Here is a 23,008-nt window from a genome sequence, read left to right as displayed (position 1 = left end):
GCCTTGAGTTTGACACCCCTGATCTAAAGGGTGGCCACTAAGAAGAGACTATAAACTGATTCTCCAAAGCACCTGAGGGCAGGACAAGAAGCAACGTGTGGAAATGAAACAAGGAAAGAAGCAAGCTAGAACTAAGGAGAAATTTCCTGGCAGTGGGAACAATGAATCAGTGGAATAATTTGTCTCCAGAAGTTGTGGGCGCTCCATTACTGAAGGTTTTTAAGAAGAGATTGGACAACCATTTGTCTGAAATGGTATAAGGTTTCCTGCCTGAGCAGGGGGTTGGGCTCAGTGGGGAAATCCAATTTTTTTTACTACCGGTTCTGTGGGTGTGGCTTGGTGAGCGTGGCAGGGGAAAGGATACTGCAAAATCTTCATTCCCACCCCACTCTGGGACCAGCCAGAGGTGGTATTTGCCGGTTCTCAAAACTACTCATAATTTCTGCTACCAGTTCTCCGAACTGCTTAAAATTTCCGCTACTGATTCTCCGAACAGCTTAAAATTTCCGCTACAGGTTCTCCAGAACCTATCAGAACTGCTGGATTTTACCCCTGGTTGGGCTAGTAGATCTCCCAGGTCCCTTCCAACCTTGATTCTATTCTATTCTGCTCTGCTCTAATCAAGGAGAGGACCAACCTAGAAGTAAGAAGAAATTTCCTGACAAAACAGTTAGAAGAGGTGTGGGGATTTAGGTGGGATCTGTAAGGCTAGCAGAGCGTCACTTACGAGTCAAAACTAACTCATGTTAAGCATGTTACTGCCAACATTCAGCACGAGCTCTGGGAAAACTTGTACCTTTGTCCTTTTTAATCTGGCGAGCAGAAAAGCAAACCAGCTTTGGGACTCCTTGTTCTTCGCCTGTTCTAACTTCTGATTACGGCTGAGCCATCTTGTAACTTTCTTGGACGCCTGTTTTTTTTTTGTATCAAGAAAAGTTGTAAATCCATTAACTTAAATTGCACTGCTGGTTGTAAAAAGAGGCGAGAAGCCAGACGGAGAACACTCAAGTTTGGTTCAGCGGTTGCAATATTTAACAGTGACGACATGGATTGTGGGTTTGACAGGGTGGTTATTAAAAAAATAATGGAAATAGCTACTGGCTGTTGTGACCCAGGCCCAAGTAGGTAGTATTAGACATAAACAGTTCCAAAACAAACAGACTTTATTAGAACAGCTGAGAATTAACTCATTCTCAGAGTAATCCAAACTAAATTAAAGCAAATTCTTCATAACACAAATTCTTCAGTCTAATCACCAACCTTGGTATAATTAGGCAAACTGCCAAAGGCTTCTCTTGGCAAAACTTCAGAAGCAGAAGACGCCGACCAGAGATAAATACAGCAAGACAAGAAACAAATCTATCAACGTTGTTTTCCAACAAAGAGCCCAAGAGTCGTTTCTGGTCTTTTAAGCCTTATGGGAGGGGCCAATCATCTCTTGGCCCTACTCCCGAGTTGTCCTCTTTGCTGTAGCTGCTCTTGCCTTCTGGCAGCTCTTCTCATGCGTGCATTAGGAACAGGCTCCTCCTGTTCCTCTGCCTATCTACTATCAGCCTCTGGAGGTTCCGGAGTCCATACCTCACTCCCCGATGGCCCTGGCCCCATCTCTGCCTCTGACGCAGAGCCCTCATCCAGGCCTTCCCCAGCCTCCAGGACTGGCCGACGTTCTTCCTCAGCCTCAGTGCTGTCCAACTACGCTGCCAGCTCCGCAGGCTGCTGGCGGACCACAACACTGGCAAAGGCTACGGGAGGGGCAACGGGGGGGGGGCTTGGATATAGGATAACAATAGCGTGGCATTTGGGGCCAAAGGAACGATAAAGGAGAATATTTGTAACTCAGTCCTTAGTGCTCTCTCTGAGCTTGGTTGTTTTGTCGCAGACGTTTTCGTTACCCAAACTAGATAACATCATCTGTACACCATTAAATGTACTCTACCCAAACTGCCTTCTGGACCAGTTGAAGCTTCCAAACACTCTTCAAGGGCAGCCCCACGTGGCGTGCATTGCAGTCATTGCAAAAATCCCTTTGTGCCCGGTGCAAATGGGCAGGGGCGACTTTCTGAGAATTCAAGCTTGGGGATTAGGCAGCGATCGAAACAGAGACCTTTATGCCAAGCAGCTCTTCTCTCCTGCCTCCCCTCCCTCCAGGTATTTGGAGAGCAAGGCAGGGGTGGGCTTCAAAAATTTTAGCTTCTCTGCCTGGTTGCTGGGTGGGCGTGGCCTAGTCAGCCTCCTGCACCATGGTGGGGGAGTGTTTTTGCCGTCCCCGGGCTCCAGAGGCTTTCCTCGAGCATCCAGGAGGGCAAAAACGTCCTCCCCAGGCTCTGGAGGCCCTCTGGAGGCCCTCTGGAGGCTGGAAACGGGCCTGTTTCTGGCCTTTCTGAACTTCCAGTAGGCCCGTTTTTTGCCCTCCCCGAGCCTCTGCGCATGCCCTGCACTTACCTGCATCCAAAACGGGCTGCGTGGGGACTCCTGGGAGGAGAGCGGTGGGGTGGGAGGGGCCAGCCAGGAATGGGATTTGGGGGTTCTCCGAACTGCACAGAATCTTAGCTAGAGGTTCTTCTGAACCCCTGCGAACCCTCAGCAGCCCCACCCCTGGAGCAAGGCCATTGGGAGCTTTTGCATTCTGTGGAAAGGAAAAAAAAGAAGAAAAGAATTAGGTTTACGCAGACATTCACACAAGTAGGTTTTGGTTGTGGCTGGATGGCACAGAATGACTCATGGCCAGGAGGAGAAACTTGAAGTGCTTTTATGGGTTATGTCAGGTCAATGTCTCGTTTATTTGCCCTTTGATTCCAATCAGTCATGCTCATTTGGCCATAACTATTTTAGGATCTTTTCCAATGTATGTTACTGGGGTGTTTTGTTTTTTTTTAAAATTCGTCAGTAAATAAAAGGGTAAATAGCTTGTTTCCAGGCACTGGAGAATGAGAGGGATGGAATTGTGGGGAAGGGGGAACCAATCTCTACAGCAGTGGTGGGTTGCTCCTGGTTCAGTCCGGTTCTATAGAACCGGTAGTAAAACCGGTGGGAGTCTCCGCCCACCCACCACGACATCATCATGGGTGATCTGCGCATGCGCAGACGCGTGCACGCGCTCGTGCTGCGAACCGGTAGTAAAGGTAAGTAGAACCCACCCCTGCTCTACAGGTAGTCCTTGAAATTACAACAGTTCATTGTGTAATTGCCACAAAGAAGAGGGAAGTCAAGCTATTCTCCAAAGCACCTGAGGGTAGGACAAGAAGCAATGGGTGGAAGCTAATCAAGGAGAGAAGCAATTTAGAATTAAGAAGCAATTTCCTGACAGTGAGAACAATTAATCAGTGGAACAACTTGCCTCCAGAAGTTGTAAATGCTCCAACACTGGGAATTTTTAAGAAGAGATTAGGCAACCATTTGTCTGAAGTGGTGTAGGGTTTCCTGCCAGGACAGGGGGTTGGACTAGAAGACCTCCAAGGTCCCTTCCAATTCTATTCTATTCTATTCTATTCTATTCTATTCTATTCTATTCTATTCTATTCTATTCTATTCTATTCTATGAAGAATCTGTGAATTTTAAGTACGTCAGATGTATCTCTCTCTCTCTCTCTCCTCTTGCCTGTCAGAAGAGTGCCAAGTTAGTCAATAATTTTGTGTGCATGACTTGCAAACAGAAAAACATGCCCTGACCTAAATGACGTTGGCTTTGCGTTGTTATTTATTTATTTATTTATTTAAAAAAAGAACAACTCGGTTACCCAATTGGCCAAGTCAGCAAAAAGGAAAAAGAGCAGACAATGTAAGATGCCTCTTGTAACTCAGCAACATTTCAAATTTAAACTCTCCCCAGCTCAGTTTTCAAACAACTTTGGTTTTCCATACAGTCATGTCTCCAATTCGAAGAGAGGATTTTAAATGTCTCCGCTTCTAAACCCAGAAAGATGCTCACCAAATAGAGGTTATCCCAAGTATTTGTAGGGCGGCTGGGGAATTCTGGGAGTTGACGTCCACAAGTTTTAAAAGTTGCCAAGGCTGGATGCTCCTGATCTAAAGTAAGCCCTGGGCCTAAAATGGACCATAATGTCCAGCCAGCCGATTTGATCAACTGGATTCATGTATTTGCTTCCTATTTGCATCCTTTCTTCATTAATAATTGTACTTGTTCGTTGAGTGAATTGAGAATGCTGGTAGGCTATGCAATGCAGATGACCAAGGCAGTAGGACTGGATGCTTTTCTTAATTTTTTTATTTGTTGTTGTAGTAGTGATTTATAAAGTCCTTCTCATAATTTTTAATTCTGGATAATGTAAAAAAAAAAAACACACACAGGGAAAAATACACCTTAAAACAACCAAAACCCAAATCAAGAACGTTTTGCCTTCTTACCTGTCTCCTTTTCTTCTTCTTTTTTTTTTTTAAAGGAAAATAAGTACTTTGAATAATTTGAATAAATCTGGGCCATCTCACCACTCTTTGCTCCAAATTATGAACAAGGAAACAAGCACAGACCTGCAGGATCCTAGCAAGTCCAAAATGTCTATTTTGCTTCCTTTCTGGCACTCATAAATATTCATTTACGAGACCAGCCAGATTCCACTAGTGAAAGAATGATGCTGGGATTCAGAATGATGGATGAGGATGTGGGACAGTGCAAATAACAGAATGACAGAGTTGCAAGGGATCTTGGAGGTCTTCTGGTCCACCCCTCCTAGCTCAAGTACAAGACCCTATACCAATATCATTCCAGACAAGTGGCTATCTAGTTTCTTCTTAAAAACCTCCAGGAAAGGAGCATCCACAACTTACAAAATGTCTCCATAGTTCTAGGTTGACTCTCTCCTTGATTAGTTTCCATCCATTGCTTCTTGTTCTGCCTCTGATGCTTTGGAAAAACAGATTAATCCCTTGTTCTTTGTGGCAACCCCTCAAACATTGGAACAGGGGTGGGGCTGCTGGGGGTTCACAGGGGTTCGGGAGAACCTCTAACTAAGATTCTGTGCAGTTCGGAGAACCCCCAAATCCCACTCGTGGCTGGCCCCGCCCACCCCACCCCTCCCAGGAATCCCCACACGGCCCATTTTGGATGCAGGTAAGTGTGGGGCGTGCGCGGAGGCTCAGGGAGGGTGAAAAATGGGCCTACCGGAAGTTTGGGTAAGCTAAAAACAGGCCCGTTTCCGGCCTCCAGAGCCTGGGGAGGCCGTTTTCACCCTCCCGGAGGTTCAGAAAAAGCCTCTGAAGCCCGGGGAGGGCAAAAAGACCTCCCCCCTGCCGTGGTGCAGGAGTCCGACTAGGCCACGCCCACACAGATAAGCCGTTGCTAAATTTTATGATGCCCACCCCTGCATTGGAACACTGCTATCATGTTCCCCCAAGTCCTTCTTTTCTCTAGACTAGACAAGTCAGTCATCTGGCTTTCTGGATATTTGGGAGCCCATCCCTAACTCTCAGCCAACCTTGCTGGGCTGTTGCAGGACAAGGGAGAAACAGCAGTCCCAGCAGCAACTGTCTGTCCAACTTCCTTGACTTGTCCTCTCTTGAGTAAGAACGGACATGTGATGTAGATTAATCATCAACAGCAATAATGGAGGGGAGGACCACTCATAGTATAAAACATTTGCTCAAGGCATCCTGGAGCTGATTCTGTTCATTGGGGACTTTCAGCATTATTCATCAAGAAGTGTTTATATAAGTGGAGAAAGATGAATGTCTGTTTTTTTCTTTCCCATCCCTTCTTCCTGTTGTTCTCTGTGTTTGGGAACGTAACTGTGTTCCTCGTCCTTAATTTTTTTGTACCGTGCCTAAGAAGCTTTCCGTATTCATAGGCAGAAGTAGGCAGCCTTCCAAAAATTTGGGAGTTTTCAACTTTCAACTCTCATCTGACTAAACATGCGGAAACGTCAAACATCTACCTATCCAAGCTTCAATTCCTAGTCACCACTGGAGCCCTTTTAGCAGGGGTGAAATGTAAAATTTGTTACTACCAGTTCTGTGGGCGTGGCTTGGTGGGGGAGGGGGGTTAATGTGACTGGGTGGGCATTGCCAACTTTTTTTTTTTAAACATATGTGCGAGGGGAACCTTTCCCTTTTACAGATCAAATCTTTGCATGGTGAAGAGATGAGTTGGGTTGGAGATAGTTGGTAGCCTCCTATGTAAAGTTCATACCCCTGAATCCTTAGGAACAGGAAGAGAGAATGTGTAATAAAGACATGAACCGATGAGAGTTGGTGAGACAGTGGGAGATTTAAGCTTGAGGAGTTTCTGGACTTCGAGAGCTATTAAGCAATGGAACAGTTCCATGACTCTAGAAAGAGAAAGAGCAGCAAAGATGATTAGGGGGATTGAAGGCTAAAACATATCAAGAACGGTTGCAGGAATTGGGTATGTCTAATTTAATGAAAAGAAGGACTAGGGGTGTCAAGATAGCAGTGCTCCAATATTTGAGGAGGCTACCACAAAGAAGTGGGGATCAACCTATTCTCCAAAGCACCTGAGAGCAGGACAAGAAGCAACGGATGCAAACTAATCAAGGAGAGAATCAATCTAGAATTAAGGAGAGAACAATTAACAATCAGTGAGAACAATTAACCAGTGGAACAGCTTGCCTCCAGAAGTTGTAGGTGCTCCATCACTGGAGGTTTTCAAGAAGAGATTGGACCATGATTTGCCTTATAGGATCTCCTGCTTGAGCAGGGTGGGGTTGGACTAGATGATCTCCACGATCCCTTCCAACTGTTATTCTGAATTCTCCCTCTTTGGGGTTTCAGTTTTAAAATGTAAATTAAATGGGTGATTTCTAAAGTAATAAATGAAAAAGCATCTGAAGGTCTTAAGGTCAGTAGTGTTCCAAGTGATGGAGCTGGGGAGAAAGTGTGTAATTTTCAGACTTTTATGTGGTGTGCGGGATAGTCTGCTGACTCTTTAAAACTACTCATTGGAGTAATTCCTCAAGTTCTGGACAGTGGGAGGATTAAACCAGATCACAACCTGTGGTTTTACTGGGAAAGATAACATTGTAAAAATTCCTGCTTCGTAGTCATCAGAATCTGTTTGCAATAAATCCAATGCACGTGCCTCAAATCCTCTCTTTTGCTGCGCTTATCAAAATCCTTTCCAACAGTTTAATTTTAAGATAAAGCAAAATCAACATGTTGTTCCTAGAAATACCGTTCAAGGATTTGTGGCGAGTCGTGATGTAAATAGAAAAATAGGATGAATAGAATAGAATAGAATAGAATAGAATAGAATAGAATAGAATAGAATAGAATAGAATAGAATAGAATAGAATTCTTTATTGGCCAAGTGTGATTGGACACACAAGGAATTTGGTGCATATGCTCTTAGTGTACAATAAAGAAGAGATACGTTCATCAAGAATCATAAGGTACAATACTTAATGATAGTCATAGGTTACCAATAAGTAATAGCAATATAAATCGTAAGGATACCAGCAAAAAGGTTACAGTCATACGGTCATAAGTGGGAGGAGATGGGTGATGGGAACGATGAGAAGATGAGAAGATTAATAGTAGTGCAGACTTGGTAATTAGTTTGACAGTGTTGAGGGAATTATTTGTTTAGCAGAGTGATGGTGTTTGTTAAGGATTAGAGTTATAGCTGCAATGTAGTGGACTCCATAGCCCAGGGCAGAACGAAGAGACATCTATGCATATGGTTGGGTGTGTCAAAATATTCAAGATGGTAGCCTTGATTATGTGATAAAAGTCTGTCTCTTGCTATATGCTTTGTCAATGAATACAGGTAGCCCTCAACATACAAAGGTAAATGGAGCTTGCTCGTTACGGTCATATGTCATAATGATCATAAAATGGCTTGACCATGTGACCAACCTGATTTTACAATCTTTTATTGCAGCGGTCTTTGAGCAAATCAATGGTTTGCTGTTGGCATGGTTTTATCCCATGTGGTGATGTCATAATCTAGGTCATAAATTCCCCTTTTGGGGTTGGTTGTGACTTTGAACTGTTACTAAGCAACCGGTTATAACTCAAGGACCAAAGGGATGAACGAACCTTCAATCAAATAGTCATGATTGACATTTTGGGGGATATCTCTGCTATGAGCATCTTGGATAGACTTCCACAGTAATGGAGGACAACGTCTTGGTGTTAGTACTATTGTACCGCCGCATAAAAAACATAGAACTATCAACTTATATTTTGTTTCAGACAACAAAAAGTTTGGAGTCAGCCAAAATCAGAGAGAAATCCAGTCATTTACTTCCGGGCTCTCCTTCCATCAGTTTTTATTTTTTATTTATTTTATTTATTTATTCATTCATTTGACATTTAGTCAAACATGTATAAGATAACAGATATAAGTATAAACATAATTATGAACACAGGAAATAGATACAAATAAATGGGACATTAGGACAGGGACGGAAGGCACGCTGGTGCACTTATGCACGCCCCTTACAGACCTCTTAGGAATGGGGTGAGGTCAACAGTAGACAGTCTAAGGTTAAAAGCTATGGGGGTTTGGGGATGAGACCACAGAGTCTGGTAGTGCATTCCAGGCATTGACCACTCTGTTGCTGAAGTTGTATTTTCTGCAATAGAGTTTGGAGCGGTTCACTTTAAGTTTGTATCTATAGTGTGCTCGTGTATTGTTGTGGTTGAAGCTGAAGTAGTCATGGACAGGTAGGACATTGTAGAAGTTGCTATTCAGATTCAGAATAATCAGAAGCTGAGCGAAAAAATAATAATACTAATTTCACTAACTTCAGAGTTAAATTGTGTAAGCCCCTTTTCAGCTGTTACAGCTACTGTTTTCTGTTGATAGTTTGTCCTTTATTGGTCTAATGTTTTTCAAAGATTTTTAAGCAAAGAATGACATCACCCCTTACGGTTTCCTTGCTAAATTGTTGTTACGTATTTCCGTGCACCCAGAACATCAATATAGAAAAAAAAAAACATGATTGTCTAGCTGTAAATAAAATGCATTGTTTACCCATTCTGCTTGCATCAGGTTGGGGTTTCTTTATATATATATACTTTTGATTAAACAATTTAAAAAGGAGACTAAAAAAATAACAAGGACTAATGTAAAGTAAGGAAAGGAAAGGAAAAAGAAATCAAAAGAAAAAGCTAAAAGTACAGAAAGAAACTATAAAACTTATTGCTGTTTTTTTTTTTTCTTTCCTTTTTGCGTCAGGCTGGTTTCAAACGTTTTTACCCAAACAGGTAGCAGGTTTAGCAAGTTCTGTGATTAATTATTATTGTAATTTTAGTCCTCTTAAGACACGGCCAACCGAAAAGCTTTGGACTGAGCTGATTCATTTACTCTTTTAGAGTTGTTGTAACTGATTGCAAATTCCATGCGGTTTTGAGATTGACACTTGGTGTTCTAAGTTAAGAATGAAGCCAGGAAGTGAAGTCTGTGTTTCTTTGCCCAAATGCAGCATATCTGTCTGGCCCAAATAACCAGGAGCGTTTGCTGAGTTCAATGCACAATAGTGTTTATCATTGCTACCTATACAGAAGAGTCTGGCCAACTAACTGTCAGAGTTAAATAGGCTCTAGATAAGGGTCAACGGAAATTTGCAGGGAGCTGGAATGGGAACGCAAAGATTCCAGACTGATGACACGTTTAACTCCACCCTCTATCTCAGGCTGCTCTTCTCCTGCAACATCATTTAAATTTGTCCCTTTCTTCTTCCTAGGCACTGGGAACCGATGTGCAGTTTGGCCCTATGAGACTCCACCGAGAGCAACTTCAGGTAAGCCTCTGTTAAAGACGCATCTCTTGGTTTGTCCAGGAATTGGTTACTTAAATGAAGAAATGCCTATACATTTATTGCTGGCTTCTTCAGTAGCATTTTCAGCTGAAATGTTTTCATAGCATCCTATAGTAGTAAAAAAAGGAATGGAACAAAGCCAGGTAAAATGTGCCTTTTGGAGCAATATTCACAGCCCATTTCACTGAGGATTGAGCTAATAAAGAGAAATTCCTGAGTTAAATTGGGGCATTTGTGCAAGCGCACATATGTATCAGTTATACGTAGGTATATAAATTGGGAAATTTATGGTCATTCCAGCAGGTTTAATCCAAAGTGTAGACCTAGTCAGAGTGTGTCTGTGTGTCTGTGTGTGTTTTCACACACACATAAACACATTCTGCCTACAGGTAGGTGTAAATGTTGAGATTTATTGACATTCCAGCAGCTCTAATCCAAATATAAGCACAGTTGGAATGCCTGGAATTGCTTAGAAGTATGAACTAAGAGCTAAGAGTTGCTTGGAGAATATTCGATTTAGCTGAATATTGAAATGGTCCAAAGGTATCAGTGCAGCCGTAGCCTGACTCTGTAAATCTCTTAGAGAGGCTGACTCTGTAAATCGCTTAGAGTGGGCTGTAAAGAACTGTGAAGCAGTATATACCATGTTTCCCCGAAAATAAGACCCTGTCTTATATTTTGTTGAACCCTGAATAAGCACTTGGCTGATTGGGCTTATTATCAGGGGATGTCTTATTTTGGGGGAAACAGGGTAAGTCTAACTGCTATTCCTACTATAAACATCTTAATAAGGACTTAGGGTCCATGAATCCTGTGACCAAAGTTATGTGCAAAAGATTTCAGATTTTTGATAAGAGTCTTTTCCCCCGCCCCTCTTTCTTTCTGTGATACCTATATATATTTTTCTTTTCCTTTAATTAGGTACTCTTAGTGTTTGCCAAAGAAGACAACCAGAGCAATGGGTTTTGCTGGGCCTGTGAAAAAGCAGGCTTCCGTTGTAGCATTGCCAGGACACCTGAATCTGTCCTTGAGTGTTTTTTGGATAAACACCATGAAATCATCATTATCGATCACAGGAATTCGAGATACTTTGATGCAGAAACGCTATGCAGGTGAGTCCTTTTTTTTTTTTTTTGCAAGCAAACTCTTGTAATATGGGACTCGCTAACCAGCCTTGTTGACAAGGTCATGATGCCCTGGGGATGTTTGGCATCTGGCCACTCTTCGTGCGGAGATCCTTTTGTATGAGGGTTAAACCCTTCCCTGGCTCTCGGTATTTACATTCGAAATAACGTTGGAAGTATTTGATGCATTCGCTTTATAATCTGACTGTCAGGTTTCGATGCTATCTCAAAATAAATGAATTTCCAAACTGTCCTATCTTCCAAGTCACTTTCCTGATTCCTTCTTCGTCAGATCACAGGAATGTCTCCCCCCTCTCGCATCTCCGAGGAGACAGAATCTTCAAAGGGATTTAGTAGGCAAAAGTTCAGGCTTCTCCTCCCTTTATTATATGTCAGTGCTGGGACGCTGACACTGACTTTCATTCAAGAGATCAGTGGCATAACGAATGCTCCAGGGAGAATAATTAATCAGTGGAAAAAAGCTTAATTCCCAGAGCTGTGGGTACTCCATCACCGGAGTTTTTCCGAAATAGACTGGACAGTCATTTGACTGGGACGGTATAAGATCAGGGGTGAGTTGCTGGGGGTTCGCAGAGGTTTGGGAGAACCTCTAGCTAAGATTCTGTGCAGTTCGGAGAACCCCCAAATCCCACTCCTGGCTGGCCCTGCCCTGCCCACCCCTCCCCTCCCAGGAGTCCCCATGCGGCCCATTTTGGATGCAGGTAAGTGCAGGGTGCATGCGGAGGCTTGGGAAGACTGAAAAATGGGGCTACTGGAAGTTCGGGAAGGCCGGAAACGCCTCCAGAGGGCCTCTGGAGCCTGGGGAGGCCATTTTTGTCCTCCCGAAAGCTCGAAGAAAAAACTCCAGAGCTTGGGGAGGGCAAAAACCAATCGAACCAATAAAAACGCTCCCCCCCACCATGGTGCAGGAGGCCGACTAGGCCACACCCACCACAGCCATACCCACCCAGCAACCAGGCAGAGAACCCCTTGCTAAAATGTTTGAAGCCCACCCCTGTATAAGGTCTTCTGTCTTGAGCATGGCATTGGACTAGAACACCTTTGAGGTTCTTTCCAGGCCTACGAGTCTATGTTCTATGTTCTCTTTTCTACGGTTTTCTCAGCAGCTCACACTGTAAGTTAGGTTGGACAACTAACTGGCTCAGTCACTCAAAAAACTTTTGTGTCTAAAGGACGGACTAGAAACTTGGGTCTTCCCATTCCTAGTTCAACACTTTCACAACTACATCACATTAGTTCTCAACAGTTTCTTGACCTTTCTTAATGGTTAGGTGTTGGGTGTTTTCCTTCCGATTTAGACCTCTATGAACGCCAGTGAAATATTCTTATGTTGATTTCAAGCACGTCATGGAACCCACCACAATTTCTTTACCTTCCCTTTTTTTCCCAAAAGGTCCATTAGAACAACAAAACCATCCGAAAACACTGTTATTATTGGGGTCGTGCGGAGGTAAGTGTGGAAATATTATTATTAACAGTATCCGAATAAAACATAGACGAAGGCAAAAAGGCAGGCTTGGAAGCGTGTAACTGGAAATCAAGAGCCATTCTCTCTGATTGTTACTGACATTTAGCTGACTATGTAGCTGTGGCCTTTCGAGTTTTAGGAATGGGGCTGGTAGGCAGAAAAGACCAAAATAGAGTGACTGAAGATAATTCAAGACTGGATGTGCAGCTGTGGGTGGAGCCACATGTGATGGAAGAAAACCTGTGTCTTCTTGAATTGTGTGCCTGCTAAAATATGAGAGTTGGGGAGAAGAGGATGGTGATTTTCCCCACCTACTACAAGGTGCTGTGGATTACAGTCGGGCACAAGGAATGGCATCTTGAGCTGATCAGAGTTGCTTCTTTATTGCTGCCTGCCTATTTACAAGGATCTCACCAGACGGATTACATTCTCTTGATAAAGAATTCGGGAATTTTCAGGCAGAGATGAGATGATGTGGCCTTCATCTCTTCCATCCCTACAAAGACTCCAAGCTCACCAATCTTTTCACTCCTCCCCTCACTCTAGCTGGAGATTCCGCCATGTTTATGGGCCGTATACCTCCTTGTTGCTGTTGTCCCAAAGGTGCTTTTTCAAGAGGCAACTGGACTTCCTTGTTTTTTCTTTTGAAGACATTTCGCTTCTCATCCATTTCGCTTCTTCAGCTCTGACTGGATGGTGGGAAATGGAAGGATTTATATTCCTTGCAGGCAGCTGGTCATTTGCATCCTTTTAGCAGGTCGTTGAGGCCATTTGGAGGTTTATCTGTGACCTCTTTCTTGTTGTTTAGTTGCTAACTTGTGTCCGGCTATTTGCAACCCATGGTCTATAGCAGTGATGGCAAACCTTTTAGACACCGAGTGCCCAAACTGCACGCGGCCATGCCCAAACTGAAAGGTGTGCACGCACGCGAACTTTCACCTGTGCAGACATGCGAGTGTACATGCGTAGGACATGCACAAATGTGTGCATGCACAGACATGCACACATGCGTAGCAGAGACCCAAAGACCAGTTGGCCGGCGGTAGGCAGGGCATCCCAACACCACCAGCGCAACAAGAAGTAAGAACTTTTTCTTTTGTGAGCTTCTGTTTCATCGTTTGCAGGGAAACAGAAGCTGACGAAAGAAATGCCATGGAGATCTGACCTGGGGCGACAGCGCGTGTGCCAGCAGAGTGGGCTCTGTGTGCCACCTCTGGTACGTGTGCCATAGGTTCGCCATCACAGGTCTATAGCATGCTGTCCCCCAATCTTCCCCAATAACATATTGGACACCTTTACTGCAGAGGTGGTATTCAGCCGGTTCGGACCAATTCAGGTGAACTGGTAGCAGAAATCGTGGGTGGACCTTCCTACGCGCCCCGGCTGTATGCCATCCTATTTAGGATTTTTTTTTTCAGGCCTGGCACATGTGCGGAAGGTGCGCGCACGAGCAAAGTGCATGCACAGAAGGCTGGGCGCAGGCGCAGCGAACCAGTGGTAACAAAACGTGAAACCCACCACTGTTTTACTGATATTGGACACCTTCTGACGACAGGAGCTCATTTTCTGGTGTCATATCTCTTAGGCAGTGAACCATGAAGGAGATATACCAGTGATGGCAAACCTTTTTGGCACTGAGTACCGAAAAGGTCATCTGGAAACGTCACATGGAAATGTTGTGTGCGCTCTTTGGGGCCGCGCTCCAGAAAAGCCAAACTTCCAGGTTGTAGCATGCATGTGCGTGTGACGATCAGCTAGCCGGCATGCATGCGCAGGCCAGTTTTTGGCACTACCACTTGCATGAAGGAATCGCACCATGGAAAAGCTGAACTTCCCGGTTTTGGTGTGCATGCACACTCAAAAATCAGCTGGCCGGCACACATGTGCACACTGGATTTTGGCACTGCTGTGCGTGCAAAGGACAGCTGATCATCACGTGTGCATGTACACCAGAAACCCAGAAGACAAACAGGCAAGGCCACGCATGCTGGGCGACATGGCTTCACGTGCCACTTTGGGCACACATGCCATAGGTTCGCCATCACGGAGATATACCTTTAGTCTCTTAAAATATTTGGTGCCCATGCAGATAGGTAAATAAAGCTATCCCCTCTAAATTGTTCTTGCGTGCTGTTTCCCATTAACTCTGCAATTTGCATCTCTTGTCCTACGTTCTCTTGAAACCTTCCTCCCTCCGTTCTCAAAACCAAGGGCCACGGTCTTTGCCAGCCAATGGTACAACTTTTCATCAAAACATCTCGTTTTGCGCCAGCTGGGGATAATTCACGGTGATCTTGTTTTCATAAATAGGGATCTGTGGCATTGCTCATGTTGATTGTGGTGACTTCGCATCTGTATTTACATTCGAATATGCAACCCTCTAAATCAGTCCAGCAAAAGCGGTGCCTTTATGAAAAAAAAAAAAACCCCTGCAATTCTTGCGAAACACGGAGTGTTTGCTGCCAAGCTAGAAGTTCTTCTCTGGCCAAGTACATTTCCAAGTTCAAATCCTGGCTGGGAGAAGGAAAAAAAAGAATATCTGATTTTGGGGAGTAAAAAATAGTGGCTGGGAAAGTGTTTAACATTTTCTCCTGTCTTCTCTGCTAGCGCTCCTGACCTTTGCTTTAATACTGTTTGGGTGTGATCTTTTCTTTTTTCTTTTTCTTTTAAAAAAAATGGAACTATTGCTGTCTCGTAGCTGTGATTTAAGCGTAGAGGCTAGAAAAGTTCTGAATTTGAAAGGCTGGTGCAGTGAGAGAGACCGTTTTAGAATAATCGCATTGGAGTATTTGATTTTGCAAACCGGTGCTAAGCATAACAGCAGCACGCAAAGGGGGAGCAAACCAGAAGAAGGGAACAGAGGGAATAGACAGAGAAGAAAAAAGAACTTCCATGCTCCCACATTAAAGAGAAAAGAAAAGAATTCTATGGACCTCTGCTCTCTTCTAAATTGAGGCCTGGCTAGGTGGCTCAGTGGCTAAGAGACTGAGCTTGTCGATCAGAAAAGTCGGCAGTTTGCCGGTTCGAATCCCTAGTATAGGTCTCCTGCGTGAGCAGGGGGTTGGACTAGACGATCTCCAAGGTCCCTTCCAACTCTTAAGTTAAGAGCCGAGGTGGCGCAGTGGTTAGAGTGCAGTACTGCAGCTACTTCAGCTGACTGCTAGTTCAGCAGATCAGCGGATCAAATCTCACCGGCTCAAGGTTGACTCAGCCTTCCATCCTTCCGAGGTGGGTAAAATGAGGACCCAGATTGTTGGGGGGAAATATGCTATTTAGTATACTGTCTTTGGTGTAAGCCGCCAGGAGTCCTAGGAGAGCGGGCGGCATAGAAATATGAAAAACAAACAAACAAACAAACTCTTGTTATTGTTACCCGAAGTTCTGTAGCCTTTCAAAAGCCACTGGATTTTAAAGTTTGAAGGATTTCCGTTTATTTAATACTGATCAGCGATACAGCCTCTCATCATCTGCAGATATTAATATTTCAAGGATGAGCCAGGAAAATAAAATCCTCTTAACATCTTTCTGTTCTTTCTTTCCTTTCCACCAGACATGCAGATCGCGAAGAGTCATCATTGCTGCCCTTTCTTTCTGCAGGCTTCACAAGGGTAGGTCTACTTATTTATAGTCATATTTTCATATATATGTGTGTGTGTGTGTGTGTGTGTGTGTGTGTGTGTGTGTGTGTGTGTTCATATATTTGTTTTCTTTCCTTTTCGTAGGCTTTATGTGTATTTCTCTTTAGCCAGGTTCTTCCTACGTAAACCAAGATTTTTATTTAGCTCTAGTTCTGTGAAATCACAGTCCACTAGTTTCTAGTTTGCTGGCAGCCAGCAAACACTCTAATGCCCATTGGGAGACTAAGAAGACTAAGATAGATCTATTTCGGACTTATAAGTCCTCATCAGTTAGCCACACCCTCATCCCATGTATCCTCCCTGTGAAGGTACAGTACTAAAGTTATTTCTCTAAAGAGAAATAAATAAATACACACACACACACACACACACACACACACACACACGTATACTGTATTGACTGAATGCCTGAATCTACATGTGCATGCTGACAATCTCAGACTGATTTTGACAAAGGCTGGGCGGAAAATATTTCCCCACTTTGTGAACATCAGCTCAAGGATTACTGAGAGCATGTTTAGGTTAAAATAGAATAGAATAACAGAGTTGGAAGGGACCTTGGAGGTCTTCTAGTTCAACCCCCTGCTTAGGCAGGAAACCCTACACCACTTCAGACAAATGGTTATCCAACATCTTCTTAAAAACTTCCAGTGTTGGAGCATTCACAGGAATATCCCTAACCATTTAGGGAAGATTGCTTAGTTTTATATTTCTCTACTGTAGGAGAAGGGGACGCGGTGGCTCAGTGGCTAAAACACTGAGTTTGTCGATCAGAAGGTCAGCAGTTCAGCGGTTCGAATCCCTAGTGTCACATGATGGAGTGAACTCCCGTTACTTGTCCCAGTTTCTGCCAACCTAGCAGTTTGAAAGCATGTAAAAAATGCAAGTAGAAAAATAGGGACCACTTTGGTGGGAAGGTAACAGCGCTCCATGCACCTTCGGCATTGAGTCATGCTGGCCACATGACCATGGAGATGTCTTCGGACAGCGCTGGCTCTTCGGCTTAGAAACAGAGATGAGCACCATCCCCCAGAGCCGGAAACGACTAGCACATATGTGCGAGGGGAACCTTTACCTTTACCTTTTTACTCTAGGAGAAATTTTAACGAGGGAGGGAAGGGGGAGGATAACCATCATAATTGGTTGATGTCATGTCATCAAATTGTTGTCAGCTGTGATTGACCATACAGATAGATTTTCATAAATCATAGATCAAATGAAAGCTGATGACCATAGATGAAGGGCTGAAAGGGGGAAAGGGAATGGGAGACAGATGCAAGATGAGCCTGAGGGGGGGGGCGGTCAAATGTGTCATCAGTTATGAGTCCCTTCGCACTCACAAGAGATCTAAGTCCAGCCCACCTTGAATTCCTTCTACTCTTATCTCCCGCTAATTTCCCTTGGCTGTTAGTAGTTCAGATTCTTGTAGAGTGCTTAAGCTTGCAATAAATCTTTATATCCATTTGAACTGTCTGGATCTCCTGATTTTCCTGGCACTTGACCACAGGGTGCATAAATTATGTATATTTAGGTATATATGTTAATATGTAAGCATGGGTTTGGTCAATCAGAATTATCTAGATTAGCTACTCATGTCAAACCCATTGTCATCTAATTGCAATGGCATTAGCACAGAATTATATGACTTTTAGGATGATTTCACATTGGGCTGATCCTTTGGCTGAAGAAGCAGAATTTCTGTGGCCAGCCAAGGCAACTGCTAATAGGAAAGGATGAACTCTTAGCACCACCAAGTGTAACCCAAGAGATTATTTAGGCAGAATCTGAGATGGTCTAATTTTCTGCATCCAAACAGATGAAATGGTGATTTTGAAGAGGCCCCTGGTTAAATCTCTTCATTACCTTTGGTCCTCAGATCTCACAAAAAGGCATGTATCATAGAAAGTGTGGCATAAACGGTGTCGATGTAGAACAGTATAAGGGCATTATCAGATGTTGGCTCTGCTATTTTGTAGATCGGAGTCAACTATTGTTTGATTGACTTGGCTCATAGGGTTTTTTTGATCCCATCATAAGCAGGTCGGGGCAGAGAATTGCCAGTAAGGCTGTTGATTAAAATATTTGTCTCCTTCAAGAAGAAGGAAATCAAATATTTAGGTATTGACATCCCAAAAGATATTCAAGAGTTCAAGAAAATAAATGATGAAAAGCTAAAGAAAGATATAAAAGATCAAATAGATAAATATGAGAAAGTAAAACTTTGAATGATTGTTAAGGACCAGGCCTTTGACAAGGATTACTACTATTGATCCATCCTAGGAGCATGAAATGGGTTTGTTTACTTAAGAAGTCCAAAATAACAATAAAAATCCCTACCTCTGCTTATCAAGAGAATGTCTATCTTCTGGAACATCCCATACAGCATCAAGCAAGAATTTGCTCATAACTAAAATTTTCTTTAATAATAAAAACTCCTTTTTTCCCCTCAAGTCAAGCTTTTGTTAATATATGAATAGAACAGAGAGGATCTTTTGATGTTGACGTCTTTTTTTCCCCCCACAACCAGAGATACGTTGAAAACTCGAACATCATGGCTTGTTACAATGAACTCATACAGTTGGAATTTGGAGAAGTACAGGCACAATTTAAACTAAGGTAATACTACTTATCTCAACTTAATATTCTTGGCACAGGAAAAACCTGTCCTGACTTAACACAGGAATTGGTTGAGATTTGATCCCTGCTGAAGTCTACAGTAAGGCTTGTGATGGCTCAGGGGTTAAAAATGCCGAGCTTGTCAGCTGTAAAGCTGACAGCCCCGGTTCGAGACCCGTGCTCTGTGCAATGGGGTGAGCTCCTGTTCTTTGCTCCAGCTGCTGCCCTCCTAGCTGTTCGAAAGCATGCAAATGTGAGTAGATAAATAGGTACCACTTTGGTGGGAAAGTAACGGCATTCTGTGGGCCTTTGGGTTATAGTCATGCTGGCCACATGACCACGGAAAATGTCTTCGGACAGTGTTGGCTCCTTTGGCCGAGAAACAGAGATGAGCACCGAGTCCTAAAGTCGGACACAACTGAACAGAAAAACCTTTACCTTTTGAAAGTCTACAGTGGTGTCTTGAAGAACTGATCTGAAATGGCCAGAGAAAGCAGACCATTTCTTCTCCATGGACTATCCATGATTATGGGTTAGGGAGGAGCAAATCAAATCATTATATGCAAGGTATATAGTAATCTGATATATATATGGAGTTGAACTGAGGCGACGGCTTGCGTGCCATTCAGAGAGGGCGCTGTGTGCCACCTCTGGCCCGCGTGCCATAGGTTTCCCATCACGGTACTAGCGCATTCTTTTTTTCCTAGATCTTGAAAAGTCTATGTGATTTCGATCTAATGCATCTGCTTCTTTTTTCCTCCCTTTGCATTTCAGGGCCTGTAATTCGATATTTACGGCATTAGAGAAAAGTCAAGAAGCCACTGAGATTACAAGTGAAGACCATGTAATACAGGTTTGCTCGGTTTTTGGGTTTTTTTTACGAGTGTCCGATATTGTCCTGTGATTTTGTATGATTTGATTCTTTTGCTTACTTCAGGCGCACAGAGAGGCATGCACAGACATAAAATATATACATCTGCGTGTGTCGAATTGCCTTAGAAACTGTTCTTAATGCCGTACGTGTTTTTCTGACCTTTCCGTGAAAGAGGGAAAAATTCATTTTAAGAACCTTTTGTTTTAAAATAAGTGTTTTGTTTTTGTAGGCTGTATCTTTTTTTTTATTGAAAAAGTTTTACATACATCCATTTTTCCCCCATTTGCCTCCCCCGTCTCTCCCTAACCCCCCCAAACCCTCCCTCCCCATGACTTTCCCAGGGTGAAATCCATCCACATTATATTCTATCATACTTTACCACCCCTCTATTCTCCCCCCTGTGCACTATACATTTCTACATAGCAATAAATTTTGTAGGCTGTATCTTCACAAAGCGTCTTGCTTAGCTTCAGGGCAGTTTGTATTTTATCCCAAGGTCATTAAAAACCCAAGAGCCTTGGTAGTACAAGGGTTTAAGGCACCCTGTTATTAAGCTGCTTAAGACCAGCTGCCTGCAATTACCGCAGGGTTCGAATCTCGCCAAGGCTCAAGGTTGACTCAGCCTTCCATCCTTTCTAAGGTAGGTGAAATGAGGACCCAGTTTGTGGGGGCAATAAGCTGACTTTGTATAAATATACAAAAGGATGAAGGCTATTGCTGAGCACATTGTAAGCCACCCTGAGTCTTCGGAGAAGGGCGGCATATAAATCAAATTAAAAAAAAATAAAATAAAAAAAAAACTTCTTTTTTTTTATTGCAAAAGTTTTACAATTACTTCTAATGATGCTTATCTTGCTCATCTCAAAAGTCAGGTATACGCATTTCAAAGGGGGAAGGAAGTTTAAAAATAAGATCCTTGTGTCTTTTATGCATCTCTTCTAGGGTGAAAGAAGCAGGATGCTTTTTAGCAGAATCAGGACGCAATTCAGTTCGAAGCACCACCCAAACAAATGTTGGTTAATGCTTCAAACAATGGGGGAATGGTTGCAAAATGCTTTCATTTTACTACCTTGATGGGACTAACCTGTATCTCCCAGCATGCCTCATTCCCGGCTATGATCTCTGAGATAGCTGGGGGGTTATAATTGTGCCACATCCAGAAGGCCGTTGAGATGATTGTGGGACTGGAAGGTAGCAAGACCAGTTGGTTTACAATCAAAACCAGTTTTGGCCAGCGAGGGTTAGATTTGGTCTGGGAAACCTGAAGTCACGCGGCACAGTTTTTAAAAAGAGAAAAGGTTGATTTTAAGACTACTAGAGAGAGAAGGCTAAGCTTTATTTATTTTATTCATTTCTTTTTTTTTGTCAAGCATTTATAAGGTAACAGATATAAGTATAAACATGATTATGAATACAGGAAATGGCTACGAATAAATGGGGACAGTAGGACAGGGACGGAAGGCACGCTGGCGCGCTTATGCAGGCCCCTTACAGACCTCTCAGGAATGGGGTGAGGTCGACAGTAGACAGTCTAAGGTTAAAAGTTATGGGGGTTTGGGGAAGAAACCACAGAGTCAGGTAGTGCATTCCAGGCATTGACCACTCTGTTGCTGAAGTCGTATTCTCTGCAATCGAGTTTGGAGCGGTTTACCTTAAGTTTGTATCTATTGTGTGGACGTATGTTGTTGTGGTTGAAGCTGAAGTAGTCATTGACAGGTAGGATGTTGTAGTAGATAATTTTGTGTACTATGCTTAGGTCAGACCGTAGGCGGCATAGTTCTAGTTGTTCAACCCCAAAATTTGAAGCCCGGTGGCATAAGGTATTCTGTTGCGAGCAGAGGAGTGGAGGAATCTTCTCCTGAAATACCTCTGGACTCTCTCAATTGTATTAATGTCCGATAAGCAAGTTTTATTTACTCCTCAATATCTTTAGGTAAACACTGGAGTGTGGACTCCACTACCCCATAACCCATCTCGAATTAATTCTTCAGTCCTCCCATTGCGCTGTTTCTCAACCGTGGTGGTTTTCAGAAGGATGGACTTCAGTTCCCAGAATTCCCCAGCCAGTGTGCAGGCTGAGGAATTCTGGCAGTTGAAATCCACCCATTCTGTTCATTGATGATGTTCTGTGGCTGATCTGATCCATGGACTCTGTTGCGGGGGCAAAAAAAAGGTCATATACTGGAGAACAAGCGATGTTGGACTCTAGGTTGGGTTCATACAGGGTCCATACAGCAAACCTTTACCTGGTTGATCAACTCATTCGTTTTCAGGGTTTCTACAATATCCTGAACCATAACCCAACCAAACAGGCTAGATTCATGCAACATTGGAGTCCAACGAGTCACACACACATCCCAGTGATGGGATTCAAAATTTTTTACTACTGGTTCTGTGAGCGTGGCTTGGTGGGTGTGGCATGACTTGGTGGGTGTGGCTTGGTGGGCATGGCAGGGGAAGGAGACTGTAAAATCCCCATTCCCACACCACTCCAAGGGCGGGATACTGTAAAAATCTCCATTCCCTCCCCACTCCAGGGGAAAGATACTGTAAAATCCCCATTCCCTCCCCACTGCAGGAGCAGGATATTGTAAAATCTCCATTCCCTCCCCACTCCAGGGGAAGGATACTGTAAAATCCCCATTCCCACCCCACTCCAGGGGAAGGTTACTGCAAAATCCCCATTCCCTCCCCACTGCAGGAGCAGGACACTGTAAAATCTCCATTCCCTCCCCACTCCAGGGGAAGAATAAAAATCCCCATTTCCTCCCGATCAGCTGGGACTCTTGAGGCAGAGAATAGATGGGGGCGGGGCCAGTCAGAGGTGGTATTTACGGGTTCTGAACTAGACAAAATTTCTGCTACCGGTTCTCCAGAACTGGTCAGAACCTGCTGAATACCATCTCTCTCTCCTCCCCCCCCTCTCACACACACACATGGAGGGAGGGAGGGGGAGAGAGAGAGAGAGAGAGAGAGCGCTGCAGTTCAGCATGTGTGAATGAAGCCAGTAGATATTTAAAGAAATGGTTAAGGGTGTTACGCAGTCCCATTGAAGGGGTGAGAGTAGAGTGGGGATTACATATCACTAAATGCCTTGTTTAATTATTTATTTAAGCATTACAATTTCATCACTATCCGTTTAGCCTTTCTGCTAAAAGGGTTCCCCCGTAATAGGACGGCCTCTGCGCTTGGATCTGTTCCCGGATCTGTTTTATTGAAAGCAGTTCTAGACAGTTTAGAAAATGTGCATCGAGGCTAAACATTAGATCAATGCTCAGATTGATTTTAAATTCTCACCTGTTTTTCTCTTTTTTTTTTCCCCCTTACTCTTTTCGTAGTATGTCAATCCTGCGTTTGAAGAGGTAATGGGCTATCAGAAAGGCGAATTAGTAGGAAAGGAACTAACAGAAGTGCCTATAAATGAAAAAAAAGCTGATTTCCTTGACACTATTAATTCTTGCATCAAGTTTGAAAAGGTAGGCATGGACCTGGTTTTGTGTGGCAAGGTTATTCAGAAGTGGTTTGCCATT

The 23,008-nt window shown here is 43.5% G+C and overlaps 1 protein-coding gene across 2 annotated transcripts in view; it reads left to right on the top strand.

Annotated features, from left to right (window-relative positions):
• PDE8A (phosphodiesterase 8A) overlaps positions 1-23,008 on the top strand; it is a 100,763-nt gene that overhangs the window by 57,055 nt on the left and 20,700 nt on the right. The window contains exons 2-8 of one of the 2 annotated variants that reach the window (XM_070953935.1): positions 9,663-9,719; positions 10,659-10,849; positions 12,276-12,332; positions 15,901-15,958; positions 18,516-18,604; positions 19,379-19,448; positions 22,817-22,954. In XM_070953935.1, coding sequence (XP_070810036.1) covers positions 9,663-9,719; positions 10,659-10,849; positions 12,276-12,332; positions 15,901-15,958; positions 18,516-18,604; positions 19,379-19,448; positions 22,817-22,954 — 660 coding nt within the window. Of the gene's footprint in view, positions 1-9,662; positions 9,720-10,658; positions 10,850-12,275; positions 12,333-15,900; positions 15,959-18,515; positions 18,605-19,378; positions 19,458-22,816; positions 22,955-23,008 lie in introns of both variants that reach the window. The other variant, XM_070953934.1, reaches the window with a different exon arrangement.

The sequence above is a fragment of the Pituophis catenifer genome, unplaced genomic scaffold (genome assembly GCF_029215685.1).
Source record: "Pituophis catenifer annectens isolate HBS135680 unplaced genomic scaffold, rPitCat1.0.hap2 SCAF_14, whole genome shotgun sequence".
In the NCBI taxonomy this organism is placed as follows: Eukaryota; Metazoa; Chordata; class Lepidosauria; order Squamata; family Colubridae; genus Pituophis; species Pituophis catenifer.
Note: the sequence above shows the minus strand (reverse complement) of the source record. Positions and strands in the feature narration are given on the sequence as shown.